At 39.9% G+C, this 20924-nt stretch overlaps 1 protein-coding gene across 1 annotated transcript; it reads left to right on the top strand.

Moving 5' to 3' along the window:
• The first annotated feature begins 13586 nt into the window (after positions 1-13586).
• Positions 13587-20684, top strand: LOC118411042 (macrophage mannose receptor 1-like). Its single transcript, XM_035813049.1, has 8 exons — positions 13587-13643; positions 13719-13863; positions 17384-17564; positions 17719-17936; positions 18593-18810; positions 19039-19213; positions 19441-19464; positions 20533-20684. The coding sequence occupies exons 1-8, from the start codon at positions 13587-13589 to the stop codon at positions 20682-20684; spliced, it is 1170 nt and encodes a 389-aa protein (XP_035668942.1).
• Positions 20685-20924: the final 240 nt, after the last annotated feature.

The following is a 20924-nucleotide window of genomic DNA, read 5'->3' as shown; positions in this document are numbered from 1 at the left end:
GGGTCTCTTTGCGGTTACCGAAAGGTTCGCTTAGCGGTTACCTAGGCGACCCTTCATTCGCTTTCAAGCCCTGTAGAAAAGTAAGGAAGTAATTTTTAGTACTCAAATCACTTTTTGTCTTCTCCTTACGGGTTGTACTATTGAATTCAAGTGATAGAAGTAACGCACATTTTCTTCAAGAGTCTGAAAGTTCGATCGTATGGGGTCTCTTTGCGGTTACCGAAAGGTTCGCTTAGCGGTTACCTAGGCGACCCTTCATTCGCTTTCAAGCCCTGTAGAAAAGTAAGGAAGTAATTTTTAGTACTCAAATCACTTTTTGTCTTCTCCTTACGGGTTGTACTATTGAATTCAAGTGATAGAAGTAACGCACATTTTCTTCAAGAGTCTGAAAGTTCGATCGTATGGGGTCTCTTTGCGGTTACCGAAAGGTTCGCTTAGCGGTTACCTAGGCGACCCTTCATTCGCTTTCAAGCCCTGTAGAAAAGTAAGGAAGTAATTTTTAGTACTCAAATCACTTTTTGTCTTCTCCTTACGGGTTGTACTATTGAATTCAAGTGATAGAAGTAACGCACATTTTCTTCAAGAGTCTGAAAGTTCGATCGTATGGGGTCTCTTTGCGGTTACCGAAAGGTTCGCTTAGCGGTTACCTAGGCGACCCTTCATTCGCTTTCAAGCCCTGTAGAAAAGTAAGGAAGTAATTTTTAGTACTCAAATCACTTTTTGTCTTCTCCTTACGGGTTGTACTATTGAATTCAAGTGATAGAAGTAACGCACATTTTCTTCAAGATTCTGAAAGTTCGATCGTATGGGGTCTCTTTGCGGTTACCGAAAGGTTCGCTTAGCGGTTACCTAGGCGACCCTTCATTCGCTTTCAAGCCCTGTAGAAAAGTAAGGAAGTAATTTTTAGTACTCAAATCACTTTTTGTCTTCTCCTTACGGGTTGTACTATCGAATTCAAGTGATAGAAGTAACGCACATTTTCTTCAAGATTCTGAAAGTTCGATCGTATGGGGTCTCTTTGCGGTTACCGAAAGGTTCGCTTAGCGGTTACCTAGGCGACCCTTCATTCGCTTTCAAGCCCTGTAGAAAAGTAAGGAAGTAATTTTTAGTACTCAAATCACTTTTTGTCTTCTCCTTACGGGTTGTACTATTGAATTCAAGTGATAGAAGTAACGCACATTTTCTTCAAGAGTCTGAAAGTTCGATCGTATGGGGTCTCTTTGCGGTTACCGAAAGGTTCGCTTAGCGGTTACCTAGGCGACCCTTCATTCGCTTTCAAGCCCTGTAGAAAAGTAAGGAAGTAATTTTTAGTACTCAAATCACTTTTTGTCTTCTCCTTACGGGTTGTACTATTGAATTCAAGTGATAGAAGTAACGCACATTTTCTTCAAGAGTCTGAAAGTTCGATCGTATGGGGTCTCTTTGCGGTTACCGAAAGGTTCGCTTAGCGGTTACCTAGGCGACCCTTCATTCGCTTTCAAGCCCTGTAGAAAAGTAAGGAAGTAATTTTTAGTACTCAAATCACTTTTTGTCTTCTCCTTACGGGTTGTACTATTGAATTCAAGTGATAGAAGTAACGCACATTTTCTTCAAGATTCTGAAAGTTCGATCGTATGGGGTCTCTTTGCGGTTACCGAAAGGTTCGCTTAGCGGTTACCTAGGCGACCCTTCATTCGCTTTCAAGCCCTGTAGAAAAGTAAGGAAGTAATTTTTAGTACTCAAATCACTTTTTGTCTTCTCCTTACGGGTTGTACTATTGAATTCAAGTGATAGAAGTAACGCACATTTTCTTCAAGAGTCTGAAAGTTCGATCGTATGGGGTCTCTTTGCGGTTACCGAAAGGTTCGCTTAGCGGTTACCTAGGCGACCCTTCATTCGCTTTCAAGCCCTGTAGAAAAGTAAGGAAGTAATTTTTAGTACTCAAATCACTTTTTGTCTTCTCCTTACGGGTTGTACTATTGAATTCAAGTGATAGAAGTAACGCACATTTTCTTCAAGATTCTGAAAGTTCGATCGTATGGGGTCTCTTTGCGGTTACCGAAAGGTTCGCTTAGCGGTTACCTAGGCGACCCTTCATTCGCTTTCAAGCCCTGTAGAAAAGTAAGGAAGTAATTTTTAGTACTCAAATCACTTTTTGTCTTCTCCTTACGGGTTGTACTATCGAATTCAAGTGATAGAAGTAACGCACATTTTCTTCAAGATTCTGAAAGTTCGATCGTATGGGGTCTCTTTGCGGTTACCGAAAGGTTCGCTTAGCGGTTACCTAGGCGACCCTTCATTCGCTTTCAAGCCCTGTAGAAAAGTAAGGAAGTAATTTTTAGTACTCAAATCACTTTTTGTCTTCTCCTTACGGGTTGTACTATTGAATTCAAGTGATAGAAGTAACGCACATTTTCTTCAAGAGTCTGAAAGTTCGATCGTATGGGGTCTCTTTGCGGTTACCGAAAGGTTCGCTTAGCGGTTACCTAGGCGACCCTTCATTCGCTTTCAAGCCCTGTAGAAAAGTAAGGAAGTAATTTTTAGTACTCAAATCACTTTTTGTCTTCTCCTTACGGGTTGTACTATTGAATTCAAGTGATAGAAGTAACGCACATTTTCTTCAAGAGTCTGAAAGTTCGATCGTATGGGGTCTCTTTGCGGTTACCGAAAGGTTCGCTTAGCGGTTACCTAGGCGACCCTTCATTCGCTTTCAAGCCCTGTAGAAAAGTAAGGAAGTAATTTTTAGTACTCAAATCACTTTTTGTCTTCTCCTTACGGGTTGTACTATTGAATTCAAGTGATAGAAGTAACGCACATTTTCTTCAAGAGTCTGAAAGTTCGATCGTATGGGGTCTCTTTGCGGTTACCGAAAGGTTCGCTTAGCGGTTACCTAGGCGACGCTTCATTCGCTTTCAAGCCCTGTAGAAAAGTAAGGAAGTAATTTTTAGTACTCAAATCACTTTTTGTCTTCTCCTTACGGGTTGTACTATCGAATTCAAGTGATAGAAGTAACGCACATTTTCTTCAAGATTCTGAAAGTTCGATCGTATGGGGTCTCTTTGCGGTTACCGAAAGGTTCGCTTAGCGGTTACCTAGGCGACCCTTCATTCGCTTTCAAGCCCTGTAGAAAAGTAAGGAAGTAATTTTTAGTACTCAAATCACTTTTTGTCTTCTCCTTACGGGTTGTACTATTGAATTCAAGTGATAGAAGTAACGCACATTTTCTTCAAGAGTCTGAAAGTTCGATCGTATGGGGTCTCTTTGCGGTTACCGAAAGGTTCGCTTAGCGGTTACCTAGGCGACCCTTCATTCGCTTTCAAGCCCTGTAGAAAAGTAAGGAAGTAATTTTTAGTACTCAAATCACTTTTTGTCTTCTCCTTACGGGTTGTACTATTGAATTCAAGTGATAGAAGTAACGCACATTTTCTTCAAGAGTCTGAAAGTTCGATCGTATGGGGTCTCTTTGCGGTTACCGAAAGGTTCGCTTAGCGGTTACCTAGGCGACCCTTCATTCGCTTTCAAGCCCTGTAGAAAAGTAAGGAAGTAATTTTTAGTACTCAAATCACTTTTTGTCTTCTCCTTACGGGTTGTACTATTGAATTCAAGTGATAGAAGTAACGCACATTTTCTTCAAGATTCTGAAAGTTCGATCGTATGGGGTCTCTTTGCGGTTACCGAAAGGTTCGCTTAGCGGTTACCTAGGCGACCCTTCATTCGCTTTCAAGCCCTGTAGAAAAGTAAGGAAGTAATTTTTAGTACTCAAATCACTTTTTGTCTTCTCCTTACGGGTTGTACTATTGAATTCAAGTGATAGAAGTAACGCACATTTTCTTCAAGAGTCTGAAAGTTCGATCGTATGGGGTCTCTTTGCGGTTACCGAAAGGTTCGCTTAGCGGTTACCTAGGCGACCCTTCATTCGCTTTCAAGCCCTGTAGAAAAGTAAGGAAGTAATTTTTAGTACTCAAATCACTTTTTGTCTTCTCCTTACGGGTTGTACTATTGAATTCAAGTGATAGAAGTAACGCACATTTTCTTCAAGATTCTGAAAGTTCGATCGTATGGGGTCTCTTTGCGGTTACCGAAAGGTTCGCTTAGCGGTTACCTAGGCGACCCTTCATTCGCTTTCAAGCCCTGTAGAAAAGTAAGGAAGTAATTTTTAGTACTCAAATCACTTTTTGTCTTCTCCTTACGGGTTGTACTATTGAATTCAAGTGATAGAAGTAACGCACATTTTCTTCAAGAGTCTGAAAGTTCGATCGTATGGGGTCTCTATTGCGGTTACCGAAACGTTCGCTTAGCGGTTACCTAGGACACCGTTCATTCGCTTTCAAGCCCTGTAGAAAAGTAAGGAAGTAATTTTTAGTACTCAAATCACTTTTTGTCTTCTCCTTACGGGTTGTACTATTGAATTCAAGTGATAGAAGTAACGCACATTTTCTTCAAGAGTCTGAAAGTTCGATCGTATGGGGTCTCTTTGCGGTTACCGAAAGGTTCGCTTAGCGGTTACCTAGGCGACCCTTCATTCGCTTTCAAGCCCTGTAGAAAAGTAAGGAAGTAATTTTTAGTACTCAAATCACTTTTTGTCTTCTCCTTACGGGTTGTACTATTGAATTCAAGTGATAGAAGTAACGCACATTTTCTTCAAGATTCTGAAAGTTCGATCGTATGGGGTCTCTTTGCGGTTACCGAAAGGTTCGCTTAGCGGTTACCTAGGCGACCCTTCATTCGCTTTCAAGCCCTGTAGAAAAGTAAGGAAGTAATTTTTAGTACTCAAATCACTTTTTGTCTTCTCCTTACGGGTTGTACTATTGAATTCAAGTGATAGAAGTAACGCACATTTTCTTCAAGATTCTGAAAGTTCGATCGTATGGGGTCTCTTTGCGGTTACCGAAAGGTTCGCTTAGCGGTTACCTAGGCGACCCTTCATTCGCTTTCAAGCCCTGTAGAAAAGTAAGGAAGTAATTTTTAGTACTCAAATCACTTTTTGTCTTCTCCTTACGGGTTGTACTATTGAATTCAAGTGATAGAAGTAACGCACATTTTCTTCAAGAGTCTGAAAGTTCGATCGTATGGGGTCTCTTTGCGGTTACCGAAAGGTTCGCTTAGCGGTTACCTAGGCGACCCTTCATTCGCTTTCAAGCCCTGTAGAAAAGTAAGGAAGTAATTTTTAGTACTCAAATCACTTTTTGTCTTCTCCTTACGGGTTGTACTATTGAATTCAAGTGATAGAAGTAACGCACATTTTCTTCAAGAGTCTGAAAGTTCGATCGTATGGGGTCTCTTTGCGGTTACCGAAAGGTTCGCTTAGCGGTTACCTAGGCGACCCTTCATTCGCTTTCAAGCCCTGTAGAAAAGTAAGGAAGTAATTTTTAGTACTCAAATCACTTTTTGTCTTCTCCTTACGGGTTGTACTATCGAATTCAAGTGATAGAAGTAACGCACATTTTCTTCAAGATTCTGAAAGTTCGATCGTATGGGGTCTCTTTGCGGTTACCGAAAGGTTCGCTTAGCGGTTACCTAGGCGACCCTTCATTCGCTTTCAAGCCCTGTAGAAAAGTAAGGAAGTAATTTTTAGTACTCAAATCACTTTTTGTCTTCTCCTTACGGGTTGTACTATCGAATTCAAGTGATAGAAGTAACGCACATTTTCTTCAAGATTCTGAAAGTTCGATCGTATGGGGTCTCTTTGCGGTTACCGAAAGGTTCGCTTAGCGGTTACCTAGGCGACCCTTCATTCGCTTTCAAGCCCTGTAGAAAAGTAAGGAAGTAATTTTTAGTACTCAAATCACTTTTTGTCTTCTCCTTACGGGTTGTACTATTGAATTCAAGTGATAGAAGTAACGCACATTTTCTTCAAGAGTCTGAAAGTTCGATCGTATGGGGTCTCTTTGCGGTTACCGAAAGGTTCGCTTAGCGGTTACCTAGGCGACCCTTCATTCGCTTTCAAGCCCTGTAGAAAAGTAAGGAAGTAATTTTTAGTACTCAAATCACTTTTTGTCTTCTCCTTACGGGTTGTACTATTGAATTCAAGTGATAGAAGTAACGCACATTTTCTTCAAGATTCTGAAAGTTCGATCGTATGGGGTCTCTTTGCGGTTACCGAAAGGTTCGCTTAGCGGTTACCTAGGCGACCCTTCATTCGCTTTCAAGCCCTGTAGAAAAGTAAGGAAGTAATTTTTAGTACTCAAATCACTTTTTGTCTTCTCCTTACGGGTTGTACTATTGAATTCAAGTGATAGAAGTAACGCACATTTTCTTCAAGATTCTGAAAGTTCGATCGTATGGGGTCTCTTTGCGGTTACCGAAAGGTTCGCTTAGCGGTTACCTAGGCGACCCTTCATTCGCTTTCAAGCCCTGTAGAAAAGTAAGGAAGTAATTTTTAGTACTCAAATCACTTTTTGTCTTCTCCTTACGGGTTGTACTATTGAATTCAAGTGATAGAAGTAACGCACATTTTCTTCAAGAGTCTGAAAGTTCGATCGTATGGGGTCTCTTTGCGGTTACCGAAAGGTTCGCTTAGCGGTTACTAGGCGACCTTCATTCGCTTTCAAGCCCTGTAGAAAAGTAAGGAAGTAATTTTTAGTACTCAAATCACTTTTTGTCTTCTCCTTACGGGTTGTACTATTGAATTCAAGTGATAGAAGTAACGCACATTTTCTTCAAGATTCGGAAAGTTCGATCGTATGGGGTCTCTTTGCGGTTACCGAAAGGTTCGCTTAGCGGTTACCTAGGCGACCCTTCATTCGCTTTCAAGCCCTGTAGGAAAGTAAGGAAGTAATTTTTAGTACTCAAATCACTTTTTGTCTTCTCCTTACGGGTTGTACTATTGAATTCAAGTGATAGAAGTAACGCACATTTTCTTCAAGATTCTGAAAGTTCGATCGTATGGGGTCTCTTTGCGGTTACCGAAAGGTTCGCTTAGCGGTTACCTAGGCGACCCTTCATTCGCTTTTAAGCCCTGTAGAAAAGTAAGGAAGTAATTTTTAGTACTCAAATCACTTTTTGTCTTCTCCTTACGGGTTGTACTATTGAATTCAAGTGATAGAAGTAACGCACATTTTCTTGCGCCCGGACCGAAACTTTTAGAAAACCGACCAACCGGCATGTCGGCTGCTGTTCAGACCAAAGTCGCTAGGAAGCGTAACTTGAACGACGTGGTATGATTATTTGCTGTATGAAAATTAATGCGCTGTTTACACATTCCAAAATTGTCCTGTGTCGTTTGAATACTTGAAGTAATAGAAAAATGAACATTTGATCAGTAACTTTTATTTTACATATTGAAAGTGACAGACATTAAAAAAGGCGCAAGTCCAAGCCCCCAGTCCATTGCTAGGTAACGTTAGCTAGGTTAGTACAAGGATAAAAGACTTATGTAAGTCGGTTTTTCAAGCATTTCGGTTAGTAGTAAATAAATTTGTTATAAGTGTTATGTTTAACAAATACCTACCATATTAAAGACGTAAGTGAGATTGTAGTAAGACTAAATGTTACAAAAGTGAGTGCAGTTTGTTGTACATGTCACAGTAGTGATTGGAATCCAGGAGAATCACGGATTCTTCTAGGAGAGATTGCCTGGAATTCCACCTTTCCTCTCATGTTATATTATAAGTGCTTACATAGCTGTTAGGGACTTAGTGCGCCAGTAGACGAGAGGGTGGAGAAGAAAGTGCACACCCCTCCTTCACCTTAAAAAACGTCAGGCAGACGGGTCGCCTAACCTACCCTGCCTGCCTACCATTGTCTTCCGAGATAGATGGATGCCAACATAGCATATTGCAAGGTGAATATATGAACTACTCATCAAACTGTTGCAAATGGACTCTGCCAACAATATATTGATCATTCATTTTACAGAGAAAATAACGCCGTTTAAGGTCGAGTAAACAGCTTGTTTTCCAAGAAACCAGACTAATTATGAATCACAACACTGCATAGGTGGGAACTCATTTTTCACTTGCCTCATGATTAGTCCGTTTTTGTTGGAAAAACAAGCTGTTTACTTGTCCAGGCAGAGCCAATTCGGAACGGTTTGCTGAGGAGTCGGGGCTGAACGCTCCATTTGTCAGCATGGGGAGAAACTGAGGTATGTCCAGTCGCGTTGATTGATTACAAACTCCTCACACCCACGCACAAACCACGCGCGCACGCACACACATGGGCGCACGCACGCGCGCACAAACGCGCGCGCTGGGGCGTACGCACGTACCCTGTAGAAAGAAAGGTGGTATGTTAATCTCCAGGCTAATGATGACCCACCTTTACACCTGGTTTCAGTGAGGAAAGTTGTTAATCGCCAAGCAGATTTACCGGTGGCATAAGAGTATCAAAAGGGCGAAAGCAGTATCCAACTGGCCAGGATTCAAACTCAGGACCTACCGGTTCTGTTGGTTAGAATCTATAGTTAGACTCATTTTGGATAGACTGAGAAGACGGAATTTTGCACAGTCATTAACCCTTTTTAGTTACTAATAGTTGTGTTCATTCCTCCCGGTCTATGGAAATTCAAAATTAGTCTGATAATCAATACATTGAATGAACATACTTTGTATACAGCATCTCTGCATTCAATTTCGAGCTTTAGTTTTGTGTAGTTTTCTGTGATACCCATCAATCAGAGAATGATACTTTTGAGCATTATGTTTTCACAAAACCATTGCATTGTGTATTTTCATATTTGGATTTTCTGTATGGTATGTTACGGTATGTTACGGTATGGTTATGGTAGGAACGCTATGATTTTCATTTTTAGTTTAAACTGTCCCCGTCATATTATTTTAACCCATGTACCCAAGACAGTTCAGTAAAGGTTCAGAATAAATGTATTAACGAATGAAGAAAATATATAATAGAACCTGATATATTGAAGTCTTATGAGTAAGAATTCTGATGCAATGTTGTGTGTAACGTGGACTCATATGCATAAGCCATGAAATTAGTCTGTATAGCTATTTTTTTGAGCGGGCCAAAGTTTAAGAAAACAAGAGTTCGGAGACTTCATACCTCCATGAAATATTCTCAATATGCAAATGATTTTCATATCTGCATAATTTATGCTTTGATATGTACACCTTTAAATGACTAACAGATGACTATGTTGGCAATCCAATCATTTACTACATGTACCTAGAAGAATTAGGACACTTTCTGATTAATTATGCAAATCAGAGACTTATTTGCATAATCGGTATCTGCTAATCTGCCACCTGTCACAAACTACATATGTTACATGTATTTGAGTCCTATGATGGGAAACACTGTAAATATAGATTTACCTCATTACGTTTGCAAATTAATATGCACATTTATACACACTTCATTATATACATCTCTGCCAAAGATACCTGCATGCTAAATATCATGGAAATCCATCGTTCCTACACTCCGTTATGCTCCTTGGAACATTTTAACAAAATTGCCCCTGCAGTTCCAGATAAAGCGGCTAGGGGGCCCAAACATACATCACTTTTTCCTTACATCACAAGCTGTCTACCACCAAAAAATCAAGACCATGGCATGTCCAGGTCAAAGATACGAAAAAGTTCTGCTGCAGTACCAAGGTCACACACCAAGGGGGCCCAAAATCGACCTTAACCTTCGTTTTCACAACCCCTACCCACATATCAAATATCATTACAATCCATCCAGAGGTTCTAGAGCTATGGTGGCCACAAATATTCGGACACACAAGACACGCAGACACACACATACACACAGACACACAGAAACTATACCTCCATTTTTCATGGAGGTAATTAGAGATTGACCAAAATGGGACGATTTTATCAGAGGATTTGCCCATCGATATCAGTATCCTGTAGATTTTTTCGCTGGGAGTTGGAATCAAAAAATGGATTGAAATGATCCTAGACAAAAAATACATATCAGCATAAAATCACATACCGTTTTATGTACATGCATTTGAAATATGAATATTAAGTAACGTTTTGATTATACATGGCCATAGGATTTTTTCTTTATAACATGGGTAAGATTTGGCGTCCCTTTCTAAAACATGTAGAGCGAAATGGCATCAAACAACACGGAACCGTCTCCGGGACGAGGATACGAACAAGCGGACCATAACTATGAGGACGTGGATCAAGTGGATGGACGGTATGAACGCACGATGGGGGAGGGGGAAAAGAAACGAGGAGGCAGAAAGCAAGAAGAATGCGAGGCCTATAGATACGGATTGAAACATGCAGCGCCCCCTGCCCTCCCTCCTCGTCATCGCACGATGGGGGAGAGGGAGAAGAAACGAGGAGGCAGAAAGCAAAAAGAATGCGAGGTCTATAGATCCGGTTTGAAACATGCAGCGCTCTATGTCCTCCCTCCTCGCCATCCTGTCATGGATGAGAAAGAAAAGGAACGAGCAGACAGAAAGCAAGAAGGAGAGGGCTGTAAGCACGCAGAGGTGGGAGGGGTAAAAGTGGAGGTGGGCTCTGGGTTAAAACGTGTCGCCCCCGACCTCCCTCCTCGCAATGCTGCTATGTTAGAGAAGGCAGAAAATAAAGGAGCAAACATAAAGAGAGAGCAAAAAGAAGACGAGCGCCATAAATACGAGGACATAGATTTAGAGTTGGGCGGAATAAATGTGATTCTGGGCGCTGGTTTGAAACATGCAGCGCCCCCTGCCCTCCCTTCTCGTCATCGCACAATGATGGAGGAAGAAAAAGAACGAGCTCACAGAAAGCAAGAAGAAGGCGAGTTCCATAAATACGACGACTTAGATTTAGAGTTGGGCGGAATAAATGTGATTCTGGGCTCTGGTTTGAAACATGCAGCGCCCCCTGCCCTCCCTCCTCGCCATCACGTCGTCGAGGAAAAAGAAAAGGAAAGAGCAGACAGAAAGAAAGAAGTAGAGGACTGTAAGCATGGGGATCTACATGTGGATATGGGAGGGGTAAAAGTGGAGGTGGGCTCTGGGTTAAAACGTGTCACCACCGACCTCCCTCCTCGCAATGCTGTTATGATGGAGAAAGAGAAGGAACAAGCAAGTCGAGAAGAAGCCGAACAAGCCAAAGAAGAAGACGTCACACAACAAGAAGCAAAAGAAGACGCAAAAGACGACGGAGAAGCCAACAAAGAAGAAAAAGAAAGTTTACAAGAGGACGGTATGAACAAACAAACTGATAGCAATTACGAAAACGTGGACCTAGAAGATGGCGATGAAACTGCGCAGGGTCCGAGCTCGCAACGCGCTGCACGCCCCGACACGTCACCTTGCCAGCTTGACACGGGAGACCACGTGAGACCAGATCAGAAGGAAGTCTCCGGGCAGTACTACAAAACAGACGAAACTACCGAAGATGGAGAAGGGGATGAACGGAGCCTTGCTGCCAAAGCTAAGGGTATGTCCATATCAAATCACTAAACCATCACAAGAGGCTTATGATTAAACCAAATCGATTACATTTTTCTGGCTAGAGCATTCATGTAATCTACTAGAATTTAGATTATGGCTTTTGGTTAGTTCGCTACTTCAAGATGCTAATCACGCAAAACAGAAGCTAATTTGCATAATTGACGAAATTATTCAATGATAGGGAGTATGGGAAAGGGAATATCGATAAATGTCATCTAAGCAAATGAACTTGATTTGAATCATTTATGAGAAAATGCTATTATACCATATTGGTAAATGGTGTGAATTCGATGCTTGCATCAATCGTTAAGTACTTTTGTGGTACTTTTAATGATATAATTAGAGTTATGATCATATTTTGTATCACATTTTAGACCGTGCAAGGGAGTTGTGGGGCCAGGTGAAATCCAGTAAGGTTTGCTGGCTTGTATTGGGTTTCGGCTTTCTGATACTAGCATTGGTTGTCACCGCTGGAATTCTATCAACTTATCGTAAACAAGGAGGGAGTTCAAGGGTAAGCCATGGTCTTCATAATGTTATGATAGAAAGGAAAAATACACATCTGAAATTTCGAGAAAACCACTCTTATACAGCGGATCATAATGACCGGGATATTCACGCCTCATTAAAAGTATAAAAATCTCAGATTTTTAGACAATCTTGAGATCTTAATTTCAAGACAATCTTGAGATTTTTCGAAACAATCTTGAGATTTTTCGAAACAATCTTGAGATTTGTCACAACAATCTTAGGATCTTTCAAAAGTCTCCAGATTCTTTTAAATGATCTCAAGACTTTTCCATACATCTCAAGACATGGGACCATTTCAAAGCAACTTTTAAAATGTCTTGAGATTTTGCGAAGCATCTTCAGGTTTTTTTTTAACATCTCAAGATCAAGTCAAAGCATCTCAATTAAGGTCAAGTCAAAACATCTCAAAATTTTACACAATAGCTCAAGATCTTCGGTATGAATCTCAATATTTTTCTCATTTTCAGCGAAGCGTGAATACCTCCACTGGAGTTTATTATGATCCGGTGAATACCAGAGAAGTTTCTCACAACATATCAGATATATAAGTTTATGTTATATAAGACAATGGATACCAAAAGCCATGGTGTTGGCCATGATTACAGTGCATCAGCTTGTAGCGCAAATGTATTTGAAACTTGCAGGCTCTGGCTTCAAAGCGAGATTAGTTAGATAGAAATAACAATAGAAATGAGTGACATTCTGCATTATTATGGCTGTATCTTCTTTTTCAGGTATTATCTTTTTTGTCAGAGACAGGTTGGTAGGTCTATGCAAAATAGAAATTGTTCTTTTTGACACCACCTAAATATGCAGCAGTAGGATTAACCCTTCTCCTATACAGGAAGCTGAAAAAATAACATAATTATATAAGAAAGGAAAAAAGGTACATTCTGTTCTTGATTTTAAAACGCACCTGTTAATAGGAAAATGAAGTTGTGATGAGCTGGTGTAGCCACCAGAATAGAAGCACCTCGTGGTGGTTCCACAAGAGGACCAGCTCGGTTGTCAACTCGACCTCATCTTCCTTACTGTTGGGATGGCAGCAGGCAGGGTCAGGAACAAGCACCGAACGTGGGATCACCGAGATCTTACTGACAACCCTCGCACCTCTATCAACCACTGGTAAGTAAGAGTGCTTTAGCAATAGCTACAAGACCCCTAACGTTGTATTCATGGTCGCAATGACAGCATGATTACAACGCAAACGTATATATATATATATATATATATATATCAAAATTACTCTTCTGCAAAGGTCTCTTTTCTTTTCTTATCGTAAGAATGATATAGATTTATGTAAGATATCGCACAATTATCTGGTTGCCGTATCCCATGTACTGACAATGTGTATTTTCCATCACGCAGAACTAAACGTGTGCAAGATCAAACCATGTCAGCATGGACGATGTGTGAACAAAGATGGCGGATACAAATGCACCTGCTCACCTGGATGGACTGGGCAGAACTGTCAGCAAGGTGAGGTTCTTCTGCAGAAGCCATGCTGCTTGACAGTTGCCATTTTCTCTTGAATGATCATACTTTGTGGTTCCTTTTTTAGCTTACAAAAACTTTTTCCCCAGGAATTAATCATATGTGTTGCCTTCTGCCGGGTTCAAAGTTAGGCTGATTGTTTCATTTCTTTATCGCACAGATATAGATGAATGTGCCAGGAACCCCTGTCAACATGGACGCTGTGTGAACAAAGATGGTGGCTACAAATGTGCCTGCTCACGTGGATGGACTGGACAGAACTGTCAGGATGGTAAGTTCTTTCTGATGTAAAACAAATGTCTTACAAAAGCCCTGTATCTACAATGTAAGGCCTAAACTTGTCCAGACAGCTACCAAAAGCACTGAAGCACACTCTGTGAATAGCGACCCTGCAGACAACATAACAGACAATATCATCCACACGCTAGAAAAACTTACAGAAAAACCTCTAGATTTCGACATTTCAAATGAAGAAATTTTGGAGGGGCTGCGTAAATTAAAATGCAGCAAAGCGTGTGGAAAAGACTCCGTCATTAATGAAATGTTGAAATATGCCAATACAAAACTTATACCGCCATTGCGAAAACTCTTTAATGTAGTCCTTAACTCTGGATATTTCCCACACCAATGGACTCAGAGCATTCTTGTTCCCATATACAAAAGTGGCAATCCATCGAATCCTTCAAATTACAGAGGAATCGCCATTTCTAGCTGTGTCGGAAAGTTGTTCACATCAGTACTCAGCAACCGTTTACAGCACTTCTTAGAAAACAACAACATTTTGTCCCCCTTTCAGTCTGGATTTCGAAAGGACTTTCGGACCAGTGATAACATCTTTGTGCTGAAATCTCTCATTGATAAACAGTTATCTGTACCCGGCGGAAAATTATACACATGCTTTGTAGACTTCAGGAAAGCCTTTGATTCTGTGTGGAGAAAAGGTTTATTCTACAAGGTCTTATCGTCGGGTATAGGTGGTAATTTCTTCAACATTATACAATCAATGTACGATAATATAGAATATTGTGTGAAAACGTCTCACGGCCTTTCAGATTACTTTAGATCTTCTTGCGGTGTACGACAGGGATGCAATCTAAGCCCACTCCTTTTTAATCTATTTGTTAATGATCTTCCAGACAGATTGTCATCACCATTATGCGACCCTGTAATACTAAACGATACCCCCATAAGTAGCCTTCTCTGGGCTGATGACCTTGTGCTCATCTCAAAATCGGAAACGGGTCTGAAGCATTGCCTAGAAAGACTAGATAAATTTTGTTCTACTTGGAAACTATCGATCAATAGAGAAAAAACAAAAGTTATGATATTTTCAAAAAATGGGCGAGCTAACTATAATAAACGCTCCCCCTTTCAGTCACAAGGACAACCTATAAATTTCACAAACTTTTACACTTACCTAGGAGTAGACATCACACCATCAGGATCATTTCACCGTGCCAATAAACAACTCAGAGTAAAAGCTATGCGAGCATCCTTTAAACTTAAATCATTGCTAGCATCAAATCATAATCCCTCAATATCTCTTGCCCTGGATTTATTCCAAAGCCTAGTCAAGCCGATCTTGCTCTACTGCGGGGAAATACTTGGAACAAACGCTCAAAGCAAAGAGCTCATCCTAAAAGGAATAAAGGAATATCCGAATGAAAGTGTTAGAGATACAGTTTCAAACATCATTTCCCCGATACTGGGACCGGATGTAAATATACTTAAGGCTATCCGTGTTGGCAAGAAATCTGATACATCATCTACCCGTCCTGTTCTTGTTCGATTTAAGAAGTATACTGACAAAATGAATATTACATATCAATCAGACGCCCTGAGAAATCAGAACGTAACACTAGAGCAGCCTAAGATTTCCTACGAGATTCCCGATCTAGAACATGTACTGCTTAACTACTGTAAGGTATTACTTAGTGTTCCTAGAAGTTCTGTTAACGCTGCTGTACTGGGCGAGCTAGGTGTGTTTCCACTGTATATAGACACCCAGACACGACTGATTAAATATTGGCTTAGATTACACAATATGTCTAATGATAGAATTGTTAAAAAAGCGTACGATACTGCTGTTGCTCAAGAACATGAATGGATTACACATGTACAAGATATACTATGCAGACATGGTTTCCAAAATATTTGGCTAAACCCTAATGTCGATGCCAAATATTTTGGAAACATGTTCAAGGAACGCCTAAAGGACACATATCTTTCGAACTGGAGACAAAAGATAAGAAACTTTAGTAAACTGGCAACATATTCGAAAATTAAGACAACCTTTGCGCTAGAAAACTATCTTTTATCAATTCAAAACAGATCATTCACTAATAGCATAACAAAACTAAGGATTGGAGCACATTGTTTAGAAATTGAAAAGGGTCGTCACAAAAATATACCATCCGAAAAGAGAATGTGTCCCATCTGCAAAGACAGTATTGAAGATGAATACCATTTCCTGATGATATGCCCTTGTTATGATGAAGAAAGGAAAAAGTTATTGACCATGTGTAACAACAGAACAACACTACCTAATACAAGTAGAGAAATATTCAATGTAATTCTATCATGTCCCGACTCCATATCTGTCCACCTAGGCCAATATATATATAATGCTATGCAAAAGAGAAGTCGTGCTTTAACAATGTAAAATACACTATGCCGCCTTATTTTCTATTATGTTAGATTAGTATACTCATGTAGATAGTTCGTAGTTGCTAGTAATACATGTTACTTGCCATACATTGTACCTGATACAATCGTTGTGCAATAAACTTGACTTGACTTGACTTGACTCTTATCCGAGCCTTTACGTAGTATGATATCGGTATGATAACTCTTTCCGTTATCACGCAGATATCAATGAGTGCGTCGGAAACCCTTGTCAACATGGACGCTGTGAGAACAAAGATGGCGGATACAATTGTACCTGCTCACCCGGATGGACTGGACAGAACTGTCAACAAGGTGATTTCATTTTCATATTTTCTATGGTGAAATATATTGTTATATTTCAATCCATACTACAGTATGGGTTGCAATATATATTTCAGCCATATGGTGAAATATATTATTATATTTCAATCCATACTACAGTATGGATTGCAATATATATTTCAGCCATATGGTGAAATATATTGTTTATATATATATATATATATATATATATATATATATATATATATATATATATATATATATATATATATGTGTGTATACACACACACATATATATATATATATATATATATATATATATATATATATCCATATATATCAATCCATATATATTTATATATAGAGATATAGATATAGATATAGATATATATATATATAGAGAGAGAGAGAGAGAGAGAGAGAGAGAGAGAGAGATTGGTATATAGATAGATAGATAGATAGAGAGAGAGATAGATAGATAGATACATAGTTAGATAGATAGATAGACAGATAGATAGATAGATAGATAGATAGATAGATAGATAGATAGATAGATAGATAGATAGATAGATAGATAGATAGATAGATAGATAGATAGATAGATTGATATATAGACAAACAAACAGACAGACAGACAGACAGATAGCCAGACAGACAGAAAGATAGATAGATAGATAGATAGATAGATAGATAGATAGATAGATAGATAGATAGATAGATAGATAGATAGATAGATAGATTGATATATAGACAAACAGACAGACAGACAGACAGACAGACAGATAGCCAGACAGACAGACAGAAAGGCAGACAGATAGATAGATAGATAGATAGATAGACAGATAGATAGATAGATAGATAGATAGATAGATAGATAGATAGATAGATAGATAGATAGATAGATAGATAGATAGATAGATAGATAGATAGATAGATAGATAGATAGATAGATAGATAGATAGATAGATAGATAGATAGATCTCATATGGTCTCTACAATACTCTTTCCGGAGCGGTGCGCCTTATCCTATTGGTTATATTTCTCATCACATTTTATTTAAAGCATCTTGTCCGCAAGACGACCATCGGGTACTGCCCAATGGTAAGACGTACTTCGCCCATACGGACATCTCGACCTATAGAGGCGCACAGGAAGAATGCAGAAAACAGCTCGGCATCGTTGCGGTACCGAGGGACGAAGAGGAACATCAGAACCTGGTGTTCCTAAAGAACTGCGTCAGCAGGTGAGGTGTTTAGGCCTCATAGGGTTTGGGGTTCACTGCTAGCCTATCCCCAGCTCTCAGCAGTTGCATGGATATTGTTTTATGCAGATTATTTATAGCAATTATGGAGGCAGTGAGTGACAAACTAATTCCATGTACCTGTATGTACATATAGGGACTCTGAGTTTTGGCTTGGCATAATGAGGACAGCAGGAGTATGGCAAGACGGCAGGGGCACCGAACTCGGCAGTTTCACGAGCTGGGCGCCTGGGGAGCCAAACGACGGGCACAACTGTGCGCTCATCATCAAAGGCGTAGGGAGGGACCGGCGGGACAACTGGGCGGACACACAGTGTAACCTACAGCACCGCTACATCTGCGAGGTAGAAAATGGTAAGACAAATTCAATTTCTCTTTCATCTCAGCTTTTGCAGAAATCCTTCTCAACACTAGAATTCCACGAAATGGAAACCGTTTTCCAACTTGACCTCCCTTTGCACAACAGGTACTTCTCAAGTCCACACATTCTCAAGTTATACTGTTGACATACATACAGATCCACACAATAGCCACAGCACCATATGGCACAACTTGAAACATAATCATCTTGGCAAAGTTGAAAAAAATTAGAAAATGAAAATAAAGGAAATGGACAGAAAATAAAAAAATAGCGCAACACAGCAATTCAAGATGTTTACATTGAGTGTTAACCTACATTTCTAAGGCTGTTTGATTTCGTAACCTACATATCTTGTAGTGTCTTGAAGATCCGTTGACCCTTTCCTAGTTATTCAGTTTCAAAGTCTGCAACAAAATTGGCCTCTGTAGTTCAAAACAGGCCGCTAGGGGCCTAAACCTACACTACTTAAATTAAACACTAGAATATAGGAAGCTCTGAGGAAGGTGTCTGACAGACATCGAAACGTAAGCAAGAGTGAGTATTAACTGGTTGTGTAAAAGAATTCTGCTATATCCTGAGCTATGTTATTGTATGTTTCAATGTTTTTCTAAAATGTTTGTGGTGTTAGCAATGTGTTTCCGTGCGGCAGATCCCAAGGATTGGGCGCGTAAAGGTCCCACCAGGTACAAGGTATTTCTGGAGAGGAAGACGTACAGCGCGGCCCAGCGGACCTGTGAGGCATCAGATGCGCAGAATCGCGGTCGACTTGCAGTGATTAAGACAGAGGCCGTGTACAACTTTCTCCTTACTCTAATTCGGAGGGCTGACCCGAAAGGAGACTACTGGTTTGGGATGAGCAAGCCGAGGGTAAGTCTCTACCTAATGTAACTATCTATCTCCTTATTTATCTATGTATTTATGCAACTATGGCCTTGTTTATATATATGTATGTATGTATATGTATGTATGTATATACATATATAAATTTTAGATATATATATAAGGCTTCCACCCTTTACGGCACAGAAAATAGCGCCGAGGCTTTAGGCCTCATAACGCAAATCACTTTCTTTACACCCCCTCTACACTGTAAAGAAATGGATGTGGTCAGACGGAACACCATTGAGTGACTGCAGCTTCAGAAAATGGGCTCCAGGAGAACCGAACAACGAGGCCGGTAAGCAGAAATGCGCTCATCTATGGACAGGTGGAGACCATCAGTGGGATGATAATAGATGTGACTGGGAAACGTACTTTGTCTGCCAAATAGGTAATATTTTCATCATTTTATAACCACACAGTCTGGAATAAAAGATAGGTTTTGAATCTACATTTCAGCTGCTGTTTTTGTCCTTTTGCTTTACAGGTATAAACACACAGTCTGGAGTAAAACATAATTTATCTTAAAATGGATGATAACTGCGATAAAAATCAATTTCAGTCTTTTCAAAGGTTTTGAATCCACGTTTCAGCTGTTTTCTTCATTTCGCTTCACAGGCCCAGGAGAGGATTGCGACAAAGGTAACATACATCTATGACTTTAATGCAATGAATTCGACTTGTTCTAGGGCATTGAAAACAGCGTACAATACTTTCTTTCTAAGCCATGCACTTAGAACTTATTTCGCAATCAATTGAAGGATTTTAGTCTAGAATGGTAAAAAGTGCATCAACCGCAACAGCAAAGGTATGAGCGAGGAATGAGCCAGGGGATCTGCTCTCCAGGATAAGGGGGCACATGGTCAGGGCATAGGGTCACCGCGCCCTTGTTCCCAACATTAAACAAAAATGGCAGTAAAACATGATAAAAATAGCGACTAATGCCTCTTATAGTTTTACTTTAGTTGAAAGTAAGACAAACCGAGCCTGGGAAGAATGGACTGGACGTAAATCAAGACCTCTGGTTTTACTTTTTCGCCCTAGCGCACTAGTTTGTGATCTCCAGAGGATGCCATCCATAAAATTTTGTCAGTGTGGTCTTTAATTGAATTTCCATGATACGATATACATTACTTAAGGCTAAAATTATGAAATATCACTCTAAGTAAATCTAAAATGTATGTAGAAGGAACTTAAGATATTAAATGTAGAGATTAGTGTCAAAGTTAATTTGACTTTTGGGTTTGTTATTTATGTATGGTCTATATATGGTTACATATCAAGATTGAGTCATTTTATTTCACATTGATATGCAATGTCTATTGTTACTTATTTCTATTTACATTGATCATTTGATGTTATGTTTCTGTTATCTTCTGTTATCTTCATAAATATTAATGTTATTCTATGTAAGGTCCCCCAGGATTCTATGAAACCGCTGACAGGCGATACTAGTAATGTATTTCTTACATGAATGAATAAGATGGAAAAAAACAGGAAGAACATTGAATTATCGCATGCATCGTTATGGTTTGTATGCAACGCTTAATTTTTAGACCAACCAATGCTGTATCAAATGTAAATTGTTGCACATTGTAATCAATTGGCCTGGCACCTATTTAAACGTCTTCATGCGAGCCAATCTAAAACAAAACATACAATAACCTTTTATTTGGCATTATTTATTTATTTGCTCCTTCCCTCTCTCAGAGTTGGTACCGTCCAGAAAGTTTGACAGCTGCATCCGAACTTGCATTATAAAGTTTTGGCCGGTTGTGCCCAAAGCAGTTCCAAGGGGGTGGGTAGCCCGAGGGCTGACCGAGGCAGAAGTTCACGACCCCTCCGGTCTGACCCTCAGGTGAAGCCTCCGAGGAGCTTTTTAATATGAAATTTACTGGTTTCCTCACGCTTTGCCATTCAATGTCACTGGAGTTCCGGACTTTTGAGAAGTTATTAGTCCGAAATCCCGGGCCAATCAGATTCTAAAGATCCGCATAAGATTAACCGTATTTGGTCTTGGCCCAACCCAAAATTTAGAAGATAAAAAGGAGACACTCGATTCAGAGAGTGCAGTTTCGTGCCGTGGCAGTCGTTTCGTGCCG

The sequence above is a fragment of the Branchiostoma floridae genome, chromosome 3, assembly GCF_000003815.2.
Source record: "Branchiostoma floridae strain S238N-H82 chromosome 3, Bfl_VNyyK, whole genome shotgun sequence".
Taxonomy (NCBI): Eukaryota; Metazoa; Chordata; class Leptocardii; order Amphioxiformes; family Branchiostomatidae; genus Branchiostoma; species Branchiostoma floridae.
The sequence above is the reverse complement of the archived record's forward strand: the minus strand, read 5'-3'. Positions and strand labels throughout refer to the sequence as shown.